A 14,308-nucleotide genomic window follows, 5' to 3' on the forward strand; every position below is an offset into this window, starting at 1 on the left:
CGCCAGATAGAATGTTTACATTTCCCCCTTTTTTGCAGGGCTCCACTGGGTCTTTCTACTTCAGTTCTTAGCAGTACTTTTGGTCATGCTTTAGTTGTATCGGTATGGAAGATAATTAAAGTCTTGGCATCTGCAACAATGCAGTAAGGATAAATCTGTAGCAGCAGAAGAAATGAGACCTTGTCTCAGAAGAAAAAAGCATTCTTCTGTAGAGCAGAAGAAAAAAGACACCAGCATTTGAGCAAATGGATCTCTCCAACATGTCCTCCACTGTAGTAAAAATACATCATTGCTTTGCACCTGCTCAGACCAGATGGAGGCTTCTATGAAGAGGATTGAATTAAAGATGAATGCATTAAAGATAGCAGCTTGACAAAAACACTGTGTTGTAATAGGTGATTTTAACTACCCACACATTGATTGGGTCAATATGTGTTCTAGTCGAGAAAAAGAGATTGAGTTTCTAGACACTCTAAATGACTGTGCTATCAAATCCGTCTTTTTTAAGCTTTGCTTAAAAAGGGAAATGTTTACGAGTGAGAAAGGGGAAGTGCTTTCAACCAGTTTAGCAGAGTTGACTTTCCAATGTTATGAAACAGGACAACAGCTACCCTGTTAGGGAGGCCCCTGCATGAGATCTCAGAGCCTTGCCTGCAAAAATTCAGAGACGGCTTTATCATTCTAGGTGACTCCATGCACTGCAAAGGCTATCCAGCTTGTTGCTCCACAGCTGAGATCACAAGAATAAGAGGGTTATCTGTCCTTCAGTGGGTAGGGTTGCAGACTGGGCTGGGAAGGTATTGGAGATTTGAGGATAGAGTTTGGGGTGTGGGTGGGATATGGGAAAGGGAAGGGCCGTGGCTTAGTGGCAGAGCATCTACTTGGCATGCAGAAGGTCTCTGGTATCTCCAGTTAAGTGATCTGGCAGTAGGTGATCTAAAAGACCTCTGTGAGACCTTGGAGAGCCGCTGTCAGAGTAGACAATACTGACTTTGATGGACTAATGGGTCTGGTTCAGTCATGATGATAAGGCAGTTTCATGTGCTCATCTGTGAGGGACCGCAACAGGGTATAATGCCATGGAGTCCACTCTCCCAAAGCAGCTGTTTTCTTCAAGGGAACTGACTTCTATAGTCTGGAGATCAGATGGAGGCTCTCCCTGGAAACTGGCAGCCACAAGTGAGCCACAAGTAAGGGCTGCCTGCGAGGTCATGAGTCTGACAAGTCTGTTTAGGATTGTCATACTTCATAGCCACGACCTGGCAGATACTGCTTTCAGGTGCATAAGACACCCCCAAAGTGGACAATTTGCTTGTGACAGGGAGAGTATTAAGGTTTAACGAGTGTTAGAGGCAGAGTGATGGCTACATAGCATAGGAGGTCTTAGAGCCACACAGCAAGGACAGGTGCATTCAAAAGAACATCTATTTATTAGAAAGGAGATACAGGGATGGGAACAGCTGGTTTCAGGACAAGGGAGCTCATGCAGTCCATAATTTTAACTAGAAAACAGAACTACCCGAGCAGGGGCTCCATTCCACGAGACTAAACCAACATACACAAATATCAGAGTGTTGCATTGTATTGTATACAACAAATGCACCATACAGAAATTCACGTAAGACCATGCACTGTGTCCAGACTGGAAGAGCTGGATATCATCAGCCAGGAAAAACAAGGATTAGTTGGGGGTATATTATAATAGATTTTCAAACACTGGAAAAGGAAAGTTGGAAAAGAGAAAAACCATTGTCCACCCTGTGGTTGAAGGTCAGGAGAAAAAGCAATAATTTCTTTCTTTTTTTAATAATCTTTTTATTAATTTTCAAAACAAAACATAACGAAGTGATCGTATATTTTAAACACATCCAAAATAGTTGTCCTACAAGTGATAATAAGTTATTCGTTTCATCTCTCTATTAATTTATCATCTTGTTAATTTTACAAATCACGTATTTCATATATCTCCACATAGCTCCCCCCAAAAATTATTCTATTGAGTTTATTAAGTTATCAAATATCTTCCTACGGAGCTATATTTAAAATATTGAATACCTAGATAATTATAAGCCATTTCATTGAAGATAGATTAATAAATTAAAGCCAATCTAGATCTAACTATTCTCACCTGACCTGTATCTCCTATACCCTTACTAACAAGATCTCAGTTATTATCAAACCTATTTATATTACTTTAGCAAACATTAACAATCCCAGCAAGAGACAAAAAACCCCTTCATTTACTCCGTCTTTTATATTTCCAATTTTAGTCATTTTTATCACTTCCGGCCCCCTCTTAACAACCCCCCCCCAACCAAACAAGACAAACAGGTAAATTCATATCTAGCATAAAAAGAGTTATATCATGAAAAATCTCTTTAAATATTTAATTATACTCCTCCCATATTGATATTCATTGTCTTATTTTTAAGGATTTTTTAAAAAGTTTTTAAAGACCAATATCTTTACATTTTCTTTTTCTTAGACCAATTTAAAAGGGGGGGGGGACACACCCTGTTTTTATCTATTTCTTACTCAACATAAAACCTCGTAGTTCATTCAAACCTACCTTTTAACTTCATAATTATCATTCCCTCTAACACCCATACAATAGTGAAACATTTATACCAAACCACCTATTTAATCTCCCACCTCATATTTCAGTCTCCCACCACAAACTAAATCTATACATAATTTCTCATCATTGCCCAATCCTATCTCAAGAAACCATCATTTATCAGATTGGAAAATTATATTACACTATATATTGCTCTTGTCTCATGTTTTCCCCCCTTTCTATTTTCTCGTCCTTTTTTCCAATCTCTTTTCGGTGTCTAAAATTTTTGTATTCCTGAAATCTTGGTTTCAATCTTAGCCTTTTCTTTTCCCAAGTATCATTTGTCAGTCTCTTAGGGCTTTTAAAGTTTTTTCCAACATCTCTTGTTTCCCTATTTTTGGTTGCTTTCTTTCTCTTTTGTACAAAGATGTTTAAAGAGTATCCTTTTTTTGCTCCTTTCTTTAATTTCCATCTTGTTTGATCGCTCTTCAGGTATTTTCCATAAATATCTGGATCACCAGCAACAGTTTGCATAGTCACTGATTTCTTATTCAATGGCTCCCTCTCCTGGCCACATTCCTGCAATTTAGATACGACTTGCATACATATACTAGATTCTCTAATACTTTCTGTGCCTACTGATTCTCTCCGATGTTCTTCGAATAGATTCTTACACATTGTTTCAATTGTTTGCTTAATTGTTTTTGACAGAAATCTTTTAAATTGCTCATATGTGAGATCTTCCACTAGCGTATTTAAAACCCACTCTTCCTCTTCCTCAAAAGTCACCATTTTCTTCCTTCACCACAGGTGTTACTTTTAACTTATAACTCTTTTAAATATTGTTTGTTAAGTATTTACCAACCTTAGAGTATAACTTTCAAGTTATCTAATTGTCAATATTCCTACAGAACAGCTTAATTTTTCAGTTCTTACCCCCTCCTCTTCAAAACCCCTGTCCTTTCCGTAGCCATTCTCTCCAGCGTTTTTGGGGTAATTGCAGGGGGTTTCTTCCAGGTTCTGTACGTGATAAAAAATCCTCTTCGACTTAGACTCACATGGACTTTCTTTTCTTATTGTGATGTGTTGCTTGCAAATCATGATGGAAGTTTAAAACCGGCTGGTCGCTGCTGAGGAAATCATGGCAGCAGCCATGGTTTTCTCCCTTCCACGCTCCCACGTCGGGGCACAATGCCAACACACCCACGATTCGCTGTCGCCAGGGGCGGGCAAAGAAGCCCCTTGCAACTCTGTCACCCTCCAGGAAACAGAGCGGAGCTCCCTCATTCTGTAAGGGGCCCCAAAAGAAACACAGAGGGAATCGGCCGGCTCGGAGCAAGCTGAGACATGTCCGCTCGCGCGCCACACCGGATGTCCTCCCAAAAAAGCAATAATTTCTAAATGACTGTACAAGGAAGCAACAATTTAAAAATTGTGAGCAACTTTTCCCCTATAAGAAACCTAAAACAAAGAGCTGTGTGGTATCTTAAAGACCAACTAATTTACTGCCTCTGAAGCTTTCATGTTTAAGAGCTTACTTTGTCTGGTGCATGAAGTAGATAATGAAAATTGTCACTCTTTAGCTTACATAGGAAACTAGAAGGGCATAACGGCCCTGGTTAGTAGCTGGATGGGAGACCACCAAGGAAGTCCAGGGTCACTACACAGAGGCAAACAATGGGCTGTTCCGCATTATCATTTTTGTCACTTGTGTGTCCCTATTGCTTCCTCCTCCCCCCCTTTTCCACACGTGTTTTGCTTCCTCTAGTGGTCAATTCGATATTACGTCACTGTGTGCCTAGCATGAAAATCTGCCATTTAAATCTGCAAGGAGATATGCTGGACCCACACCGATGTAATACTAAAGCAACCACTAGAGGGAGCAAAACATGTGCAGAACAGGAAAAAGAATCCCAAAGCAATAAGGATACACAAACAACGAAAATGAGAATGCCGAAGAGCTCTGTGGCAAACCCACCTCTGTTCATCTCTTGCCTTGAAAACCCTATGGGGACACCATCAGTCAGCTGCAACTTGACAGCGCGTTACACACACATAGTCATCTAAACAGTCCAACGGCCTGAAAAAGCCAGAGGTAAAGAAAAGTGATCAGCAGTTAATGCTACAACACAACTCATCTGAGCTTGGGTTCTCCATGAGCAGGTAGGTGGAGCCTGGCCCAGTGGCAACGGTGGATTCCATCCCAGCACTGCACTGTTTGGTCTCTCTTCCATCTCCAGCTGTTATCTTTTTGTGCTTACAGTGAGTGAAGAAAACGTGCTGTGTGTGGGGGAGAAAAAAGCTCTGATTAAGATGGACTAAAGCAGTGACTCCTAACATGACACACATGCTTGCCGTGGTACCTGCTGATGGCCATGGTACCCTGGTGGCCACTTGCATTTTCTCCAAAATATCTCACTCCCAAATCAAACAGCCCATCCTAGTTTTCCTCCATTCAACGGGAGTAGGAGGTGCTTCAAGAGAATTCAGGAGGGGTCTCCTTTGTTTCTGCAGGGAGCACCCTTTCAGAAACTGCTCTCTCTGCCATAGGATGGCACTCAGTTTGGAACCTCTTAACATTTGTCTTTAGTTCCCCTCCCCATGGCCACCATTTTGTGTGATGCCCAATATCTATTCTCAAAATTCCAAAAGGCACCACTGGGTCAACAAGGTTGAGGACCCCTGGTTAAGGTGATTCTCTTGGAGTCTCTTGCTGTGTATATGTGTGCTTGTACGTATGAATACATGGGCAAGCAAAGAAGGCTGGGAACCTTAACTTTAAGAACAGAAGAACATCAGAGAAACTCTCCTTAATCAGATCTCAGCGTTCCAGCATTCTGCTTATCTGGAAACTGGTTTTGAAAGAAGCCGCGTGTAAGTTGTTAAATTGCGGTGCCCACAGCTGGGCTATCTTGCGAGTCCAAATCCATGTTATTGCAGGACTATGCAACCAGTGCAGAGCCCACATAATACCTGCTTGTCTATTGTGTAATCAGCAGTGATTGCAGAGACTCCATATATCTCCACTCCTCTCTTTCCTAAAGGAAACTGAACGTGTCAACTTGAACTTCCTACCCTAAGGGGAAACGGGAGCACGAAACAGTACAAAAGGCATAGATTAGAGCTGCTGCACAGGGAGAAGGCCTTTACCTCTGCGATGATCAGTCCAAGGAGACAGATGATCATTCCAGCCACACCCAGCCGGATGGAATTGGACACTGTATAGTCCCCATCATCTGCTACTTTCACAAAAGAGACTGGGATATTCGGATCTGCTGCAGAAAGTGATGGGCACCATTACCATCATACAAAATACTTTTAGTTCACAAACATCTGTGAGAAGTCTCTGAAGAGAGCATAAATGCATTCTGGCTCTTCAGGCAGGACTTCCAGGAGTGGAGGGTAGGCACACAAGACCCTGGCAGAGGGGTCACACAACATCCTGGAACCTGAAAATGATTTCTTCCAGAGCACTGTTTTTTGCTCTCTGAGGCCAAACTACACAGGGTGGTCATGGTTTCTGTTGTACCTGCTGACCATCAGAACTTTCTGGAATAATTCTCTAAGAGTGACAACCCCCTTGCTTTGTTACTCCATCGCAGAGGTTTTTCAAACTTTTGGCCTTCAGGAGCAGTTTGCCCCTTGCCATATGCCAAGAACACCCTGTGAGAAGATTCCTGAGTTAGAATTCCATGTACACCAAACGCTACATCCAGATGTAACAGAAATATTTCTCGGGTGAAATACTGGCATCTCCCAGTTACTAATAGTGCAATCTAAAGAACACTTTTCTAGCAGTAAACCCCACTGGACTCACCTGAATTAAGAAGCAGATGTGTTTAGGACTGCTCTGAACAGCACTGATTAACACCCACTAGGTTTGCCATATATCCACTGCGGGTGGGACACACCCCACCCCCAGTTCCCATTGCTCTCCAGCGCTCTGGCAAGGGTTGGACATGGGGGGGGGGGAGTGACATCAGTTGCCTCACTATGTCACTTGCAGGGAAAATCCAGAAGTGACCTAGTGACATTTCTTCTGTCATTGCTCAGAATGGTGAGGCCTGGAGATCTCCCAGAATTACAACTGATCTTCAGACTACAGAGATCTATTCCCATAGAGAATATGGCAGCTTTAGAGAATGGACTTTATGGGATTATACCTGAGTAAAATTTCTGCCCCCCTCTCCGAATCCTCCCCTCTCCAGAAACTTACCCAGCCAGAATCTCCAGAAACTTCCACAGCCCAGGGTTGGCGACCCTAAGGGCATGAACTGTTTTAGAAGAAGAAGTTGGATTTATACTTCACCCTTCACTCTGAGTCTCAGAGAGGCTTACAATCTCCTTTCCCTCCCCCTCCCCACAACAGATGCCCTGTGAGGTAGGTGGGGCTGAGAGAGCTCTGAGGGAACTGTTCTGGAGAGAACAACTCTGAGAGAACTGTGACTGACCCAAGGTCACCCAGCTGGCTGCACATGGAGGCGTGGGGAATAACACCCAGTTCTCCAGATTAGAGTCCACTGCTCTTAACCACTACACCAAACTGGATCTCCATTTTACATTCAGGATAAGATATACTCTAGTACCACATTCATCTCTGGCTCAGTCATCCCCTTTAACTGACACTCTAGCAGCTAGCAGCAGCGCAAATTGCAATAGCCTCAAAGTGGCATTCCAATAAAGTTCCATCAATGTCTTTATGGTCTGAGAAAATATGGAACCAATTCATAATGGGTAAAATAGCAGAAAGTCACAAATATAACATGTTAAGGGGAGATATCGCTGATTTTGCAGAAGGCTGGATGCCAGTCTTGACATATTTTGCCTCATGTGAAATCATTCCAAATAATGTTGAATATAAAAAAATGTTAACTTTCTGACATGATAACATTTTAGTACTTGGCAGTTTATGTTCTTGTTGTTGACTTTTATGCTCCTATTAGACTACTACCAACCAATATATTTATTATCGGCTAATATCCCGTTTAATCTGTTTATCTATTTAATGTGTTATTTTGATTTTTTTTGGTACCCTATTCATGCAAATTTTTCTCTTTAAATTGTTTGTAATTGTATAATAAAATATTTAAAATAAAAAAAAACCCTGACACTCTGAGTTCCGTTTTTTCGGAATGACACTTTTCTACTTCTCCGTTACTTTCCCCTCACACTCTTTATAGGCTCAGGTGGGTAGCCATGTTGGTCTGAAGCAATAGAACAAGCAGAAGTTGAGTCCAGTGGCACTTTCAAGACCAACAGTGTTTAATTCTGGGTATAAGCTTTTGTGTGCACGCACACTTCATCAGATACAGTGTGTGTGCACACGAAAGCTCATGCCTTGAATAAAACTTTGTTGGTCTTAAAGGTGCCACTGGACTAACTTTTCTCCACTCATTGTAGGCCTCCCAGTTCTACCAATATAAGCAGGCCTCTCAACAGCACCTTGAACCACCATGGATGGTAGGATATAAACATTTTAACAACTAAATATTTTTCCACAGATAGATATATTTTTAATGTCTCTTGAGAAAGCTGTAGCTTTTTGATGTCTGTGAATTGAAATCATTGTTAGATAATGGGACGGCCAGGCCACCGGCAAACCCTCTTCATCTACCATTGCTTGGTGGGCCAAGGATGCCAGCCTCCAGGTGGGACCTGGGGATCTCCTGAAATTGCACCTCATCTCCACATGACAGAGATTGGTTCCCCTGGAGAGAATGGATGCTTTGGAAGGGACACTGTATGGCATTGTATGCCACTGAGGTTCCTGTCCTCTACAGGCTCCATCCCCAAATCACCAGGACGTTTCCTAAGCTGGATCCAGCAACCCTAACCCCTCCCCCAATACATGAACAGAGAGACCCTAATCTACCGACCTTTGGTCACAGTTAGGTTGATGTTAGCTGACGAGGTCATGTCCAAAGCCAGCACTGTGACGCTGTAGATCCCAGAATCCTCTGTTCTCACATCCTGGAGTACCAGTGAAGCATCCTCAGCAGACAGCGTAGCTCGTTGCCTGTATCTCTCTGTTGCTTCAATGCTGATCCCGCAGGAGTCCCTCCAGTGTCGGGTTCCAGTCTCTACTGTGCAATTGTTCGCCTTGAGCTTCAGCACCAGCCAGCGGCCAGTGACAAAATGCCACCTCAGCTGGAAGTAATTTGGCACTGACAGGGAAAAATTCAACGAGGCAGGGAGTAAAGCTATATTCCCAGCGGAGATGTAAACTGAAGACTCTGACACGGTCACCAGGTGGGCTGCAGTGGGGCCTGGCAAGAAGCAAACAGGGGGGGAAAGCTAGCAAATGGGGCAGAAGCCTGGTGCTTTCTGCTAGATCGGGGTGGCCAAACTGTGGCAGAGGATTGCCTAGTTAGCCTATCAGGGAGCACCCCAGGAACTACAGTGTGTGCTCAAGAGCCATATTTGAACTGTCAAAGAGCCACATGTGGCTCCCAGGCCACAGTTGGACCACCCTGGTCTCTAGACAAAGCACTAATAAATTCATTAACACTAACATCCATAAATAATTTCCATTCTGTTGACAATGATTGTCATAAATCACTTTATATTTCCTTTCTTTTCTTTTTTTTTGGTAAATCTGTTTATTTTTATTTTTCTTACAATCAAATACATCTGTGTTTTCTTAACAGTTTTTACAAAGTTCAAACAAGATATAGACTTCCTTCATACTTTACAGCAATATGATCATATCAACCTTGTTAGAATATTTTCACATCTCTTTCTCTAGAAAACTTTCTCTTATATATCTTGTATAGCTAGTCTAAATCTCAAATATCTATTTTTTTACGTAAAATAGATATTTCCTTTCTTGAGTCCATTATTGTAAGAAATTATCAAACATATTCAGCTTTGCTCTGACCTGAATGGCCCAGTCTCACTAGATCTTGGCCTGCTACACAGGGTTGGCCCTGATTAGTACTTGGATGGAGGATCACCAAGGAAGTCCAGGGTCACTTCGCAGAGGCAGGCAATGGCAAACTACCTCTGAATGTCTCTGTCCTTGAAAACTCTATGGGGTAGCCCTAAGTCAGGTGCAACTCGATGGCCCTTTCCACCACTGTTCAGCTTCCCCATGTATTTCACCTACCTTTCCCAAACTTTTTATACATCATTTTCAAGGAACTGCCCAGCTCCTTGAAATCATATCTTTCCCTGTGCTGGGCGGTTAATGCCCCAGCTACCATAAGTCAGTAATAAATATCGTCACTCTTTTCCTTTGTTCCTAAGTCTTTTAAGTATCCAAGAAGAATAATTTATGATCCATAGGGATGACAACTCCAGCCAATGTCTTAACGCAAAGGCCTCTTGGAGAAGGGCTATTTAGACCTTCTCATATTGTCCTGCCAAAAAACAGCCACACTCTCTGGGCTCTTTTTGTAGCAGGAACTCCTTTGCATATTAGGCCACACACCCCTAATGTAGCCAATCCTCCCAGAGCTTACAGAGCTCTTCTTACAGGAGCTGCGGTGGCTCAAGTGGTTAAGACGCTGAACTGCAGGCTGTGGAAGGTCAGTAGTTCAGCAGTTCAAGACCCGAGTGTGCCACATGACGGAGTGAGCTCCCATCTCTAGTTCCAGCTCCTGCCAACCTAGCAGTTCGAAAGCAAGAAATTGCAAGTAGATAAATAGGGACCACTTCAGTGGGAAGGTAACAGCGTTCCGTGCGCCTCGGTGTTTAGTCATGCCGGCCACATGACCACGGAAACATCTTCGGACAGCGCTGGCTCTTCGGCTTTGAAACGGAGATGAGCACCGCAACCCTAGAGTCGGATTCGACTGGCTTTCAAGCAAGGGAACCTTTACCTTTTACCTGCTACAAAAAGAGCCAAACTGCTTTTACCTCAGCAGGGGAAACGTATATGTAATCATTTCCCCCCCCCCCCAACAAGGGGCAAAACAGCTCAGTAGGAGACTTGGCAATTTAAATGATCCCTCCACCTCACCCCAGTCCCCACTCCACCCCACTTTAAAGTCTTCCACTTTCAATAACAGCCCTAGTGATTGTAAGGCTGCCAACTCAGAAATCATGCTATATTGTTATTGCTTCAGAAAGTCCTGGCACTCAAAACACCTCAGTCCTGGTTCAGACAGATAAGCCTTGGTACATCTTTCAGTCACTTGTCAGGGTGGGTGTTAGGAATTAATCACATTGGGCAGCTGTGACAGATTGCACATGAAAAGTAGGTTTTAAAATGCTGCTATTTTAGAGAGGCCGGGAGATTAGGAGTTAATCTTCCCTGAAGTGGAGAGCTTGTTTGATTGGCTGCTCTACATGCTCTCTGATTGGCCAGCATCAGCTGAGAGAAAGTATATGGTCAGCTGTATACTGGACGGAAATGCCTTTTTGTCTAGAGTCAGCAAGCCAATGAGTTGGCTTCTGATAGAGAAAGATGGCTGGAGTCAGTTCTGACAGGATTGGTTAGCCAGGCTCTTCTTTTGAGAGGAGAGAAGAGACTCTTTTGCCCTAACTGAATAAGAACTACTCTGAGGGTCGGGTTGCCAAGTTGATTCCTCTTACCGGCGGGGGAGCCTTGCCGGGCTCCGGGAGCTCTCCGCCGATGCGCGTGCCGTGAGCACATTACCGGAAGTGACGTGCTACGTCACTCACGTTGAGGGCGTGGCCCCAATCAACGGAGGGAAAACCATAGAGTTTTCCCTCCGACAATCGGGGCCACGCCCCCAATGTGATTGACATGGGTGCGTCACCTCTGGTGACGCAGTCACGCTGCGCTTCGGGGGGCGGAGTTCCCCCCCAGGGCCCGATTCCGCAGCGGTGGAAATCGGGCCTCCAAAGCGGGGGTTTACCCACCCCCACTTGGCAGCCCTATCTGAGGGAGAACTGTGATTCTAAGTCCAGAAGGCTAAAGACTGCTTTACACAGACATCAGTACTGGGAGAGAGATTTGGCAAGGGTGACTGGGTTGCTAGGCTGTAAGTCCCAGTTAAGCCAAACAGAAAAGGGTTATTGCTTCTTAGGGAAAAAGAATAATTACTGCCAGTTGAAAAGGGGTTGAGCTGTAAGGAGAACTCTGGTCTGTGGTGAAGGGAATAAGCTTTAGACACCTCAGGAGTTTGTAGAAAACTGTTTTCAAAAGGGAGAACGTTAGATACTCTAAGAAAGAACAAATCTCCACAAAACTCTGTGAAGTAGTATTGAAACTGCTGAAGTATACCAAGCAAAATACCTCTCTCTGAAAAGGTCTAGACATCTCTGAAAATAAGCTACAACAACACACTCTTGATTGTCTGAAGAATTTGTTCCTGTACAAAATATAACTTTTAAGTCAGTATTTCTAAAACTTGACTTCTCCTGTATATATTCCCTGCCTGCTAAATAAAAATCTTTTATTCTATTTTAAAAGTTATACAGTCTCAAGTGCCATTTCAAAGGGCTTAAAACAAGAGGGTATTATTATTATTGTTATTATTGTTATTATGCGGTGTAATCTGTCTTTTCTTTCCCTCTAGTGTTGTTTACAAAATAAGTGAGGAAAATTGCTACACTTTGGGTATAGCACTTGAGGCTGCAAATAGAGGCACTGCATACTGAAATGCTATGCAACCTAAAGAAAACCCCTCCCTTGTCAGGACTCTCTTTGTCAAGCTAAACTGAAGCCTTCTACTAGACATGCATGTCACCTACAGCCTGAAGCACTACAGGCCTCACACAATTCCTCCAGGCAGTCTTTTACTCACCCGCTAGTGTCCAGAACAGGCACAGCCCTGCCATTGCAACCTGGGACAGCTGTCTCTCTTCTCTCTGTGTTCACAGACCTTTTGCTTCTTGTCAGCGGGCTTGCCTTCAAAGTCATATGCTTTGCCAGGGGGAAAGGAATGGAGCCAGGCCTTCAGGCAGGGCTATGGCTGGCTCCAGCAAAACTTTGCAGGTTCCACGTGAAAGTGAAATAAAAAACTTCCCTTCCCTCCACGTGAATTTAGGAAGGTCAGCAGATGTCTTTTTCGAGGAGACCAGAGTCCCAGCACTTCTCCTTTTACTTCCCTTTTGCTCATTTTCCTGTCATGTGTTCCCAAAACAGGTTTGTTGTGCTACTGCTCCAATTAAACTCTAAGTGAAATTGACAGGGTTGCTGGCTGACCTGGCCTATCTTGGGCTGTTTTAATAGTCGTATGGTGATAGCCATGTATTTTAATATTTGTTTTAATATTTAATATTTGTTTTTACCTTATTGGTTTTAATGTTGTAAGTCTTCATGAGACCCTTCGGGAGAGTGGCGACTAAAAATCTAATTAATAAATAAAAATTAAATGGAGCCTTAATGTGTGGAGATAAACCTAGAAATATGATAGTGGGAAAGTCTAAGGTTACCAAAGCCCTAGAATCCAGAGGCAGGGCCTGATGATGTCATTGGGCAGTACCTGGCAAGGTCATATTGAATAGCAGTAGTACTTCTACTGTTAGCCAAATTGCCTTATTTTTAATAAAGAGTGGGGAAATATGAATATTAAATGGCAATAGGTATTAACTATGGGACCAATAACCTATGTATACCGGAGTCAGTTTACCCAGAATCCAGAAAATAGACGTAGAAGCTAGGTGACTAAAAGCAGTGATTTTGTACTAAGGATTCTCACACATACAAATATAAAATCAAGCATACACACAAGTAATACAGAACTAATATAGAAAAGTACAGAGATGGTTGCATTAACAGGAAGTATCGTTGGTTGGGTGATATGTTTACCTGTCTGACGAGATGAGTTGAGTCTGCAGCAAAAAAGAGAATAAACTAAGGGAAGGGATCATGAGTTGGCCAGCAACACATGTGGAAGGTCCCAAACTGCGCAAGGAATGGAACCAGCAAGATAGGGTGGGTTTAGGAGGATAGAAGACCCTCATTCAGGCCAAGAAAAGGGGATAGATCTTCTACTGAGAGAAGAATTTCCCTACCCAGTCAAAACAGGAAGAAGATGCACGGGAAAGCGGTCGGAGATGTGGGTCAAAATGCAGCTGCGCAGCAGATAGTGAGAAATTGAGCAGTACAACCGGGCGCAAGAACTGCTTTTCTGGAATCGGTCTAAGAGTCAGATAAAACTCAAGAAGAGTACTGGTGTGTTTAGAGAAGGAGTTTGGGTACTGGATAGAGTGTCCCAGTCTTCTGGAAGCCAAAAGAGTTAGTGAATGCTCAAAGAAAGTGTACTGGAGTGTTTGGGAAACAGTGGAAGCCTCTAATTTTAAAGATCTGAAGTCACTGTGAAAAGCTTATGAAACTCTCAATAGCCTGAAACATATGAACTAAAGTCTGTACATATACTGATTTACATCAGAGTTCTGTATTGAGTTATCTCAGAAATTTTACCCCTGATTTCACTGGACCTTTCCCCTCTGTGTTGAAGAAAATATTTTGTTAATTTGGGATTTCAAATGCATTGAGTGCCATTTCAGTTGTTTAAGTTAAAGGAGGCTCTCAACCCTTTCTTCCAGTCCCTGGGCCTCCAACAGCCAAAATGTCATGCTGGGACAGGGTGGGACAGCCACAGTTCTTCACAAAAGAAGAAGACAGATAACCAGGGTGGTTCAGTCAGAAAGGGAAAGGAAAATGGAGGATAATCTTGCCTCTGAGGGAGAGAAGTGGACAGGGGCATCATAGCATGGCTTTGTAGAAATGGACAATTTTCCACATTAAAAAGTTTCTTAAAGTGACACAGAAATTAACAATGTGCTAAATGTAAAATGTAGTGGAGCTTTTAGTGCCAATTATTACCTCCCACCTCC

At 43.0% G+C, this 14,308-nt stretch overlaps 1 protein-coding gene across 1 annotated transcript; it reads right to left on the reverse strand.

The window, feature by feature from the left end:
* Nucleotides 1-4,586: 4,586 nt before the first annotated feature.
* LOC107115597 lies at nucleotides 4,587-12,304 on the reverse strand. The gene is made up of 4 exons (XM_015417338.1): nucleotides 12,271-12,304; nucleotides 8,434-8,721; nucleotides 5,708-5,832; nucleotides 4,587-4,837 (listed from the first exon to the last, which is right to left on the reverse strand). Exons 1-4 carry the CDS (start codon nucleotides 12,302-12,304, stop codon nucleotides 4,667-4,669), a joined length of 618 nt encoding a protein of 205 aa, XP_015272824.1. The 3' UTR covers nucleotides 4,587-4,666.
* Between the last annotated feature and the right edge of the window lie 2,004 nt (nucleotides 12,305-14,308).

This window comes from Gekko japonicus, unplaced genomic scaffold, assembly GCF_001447785.1.
Source record: "Gekko japonicus isolate JY-2015 unplaced genomic scaffold, Gekko_japonicus_V1.1 scaffold2112, whole genome shotgun sequence".
Taxonomy (NCBI): domain Eukaryota; kingdom Metazoa; phylum Chordata; class Lepidosauria; order Squamata; family Gekkonidae; genus Gekko; species Gekko japonicus.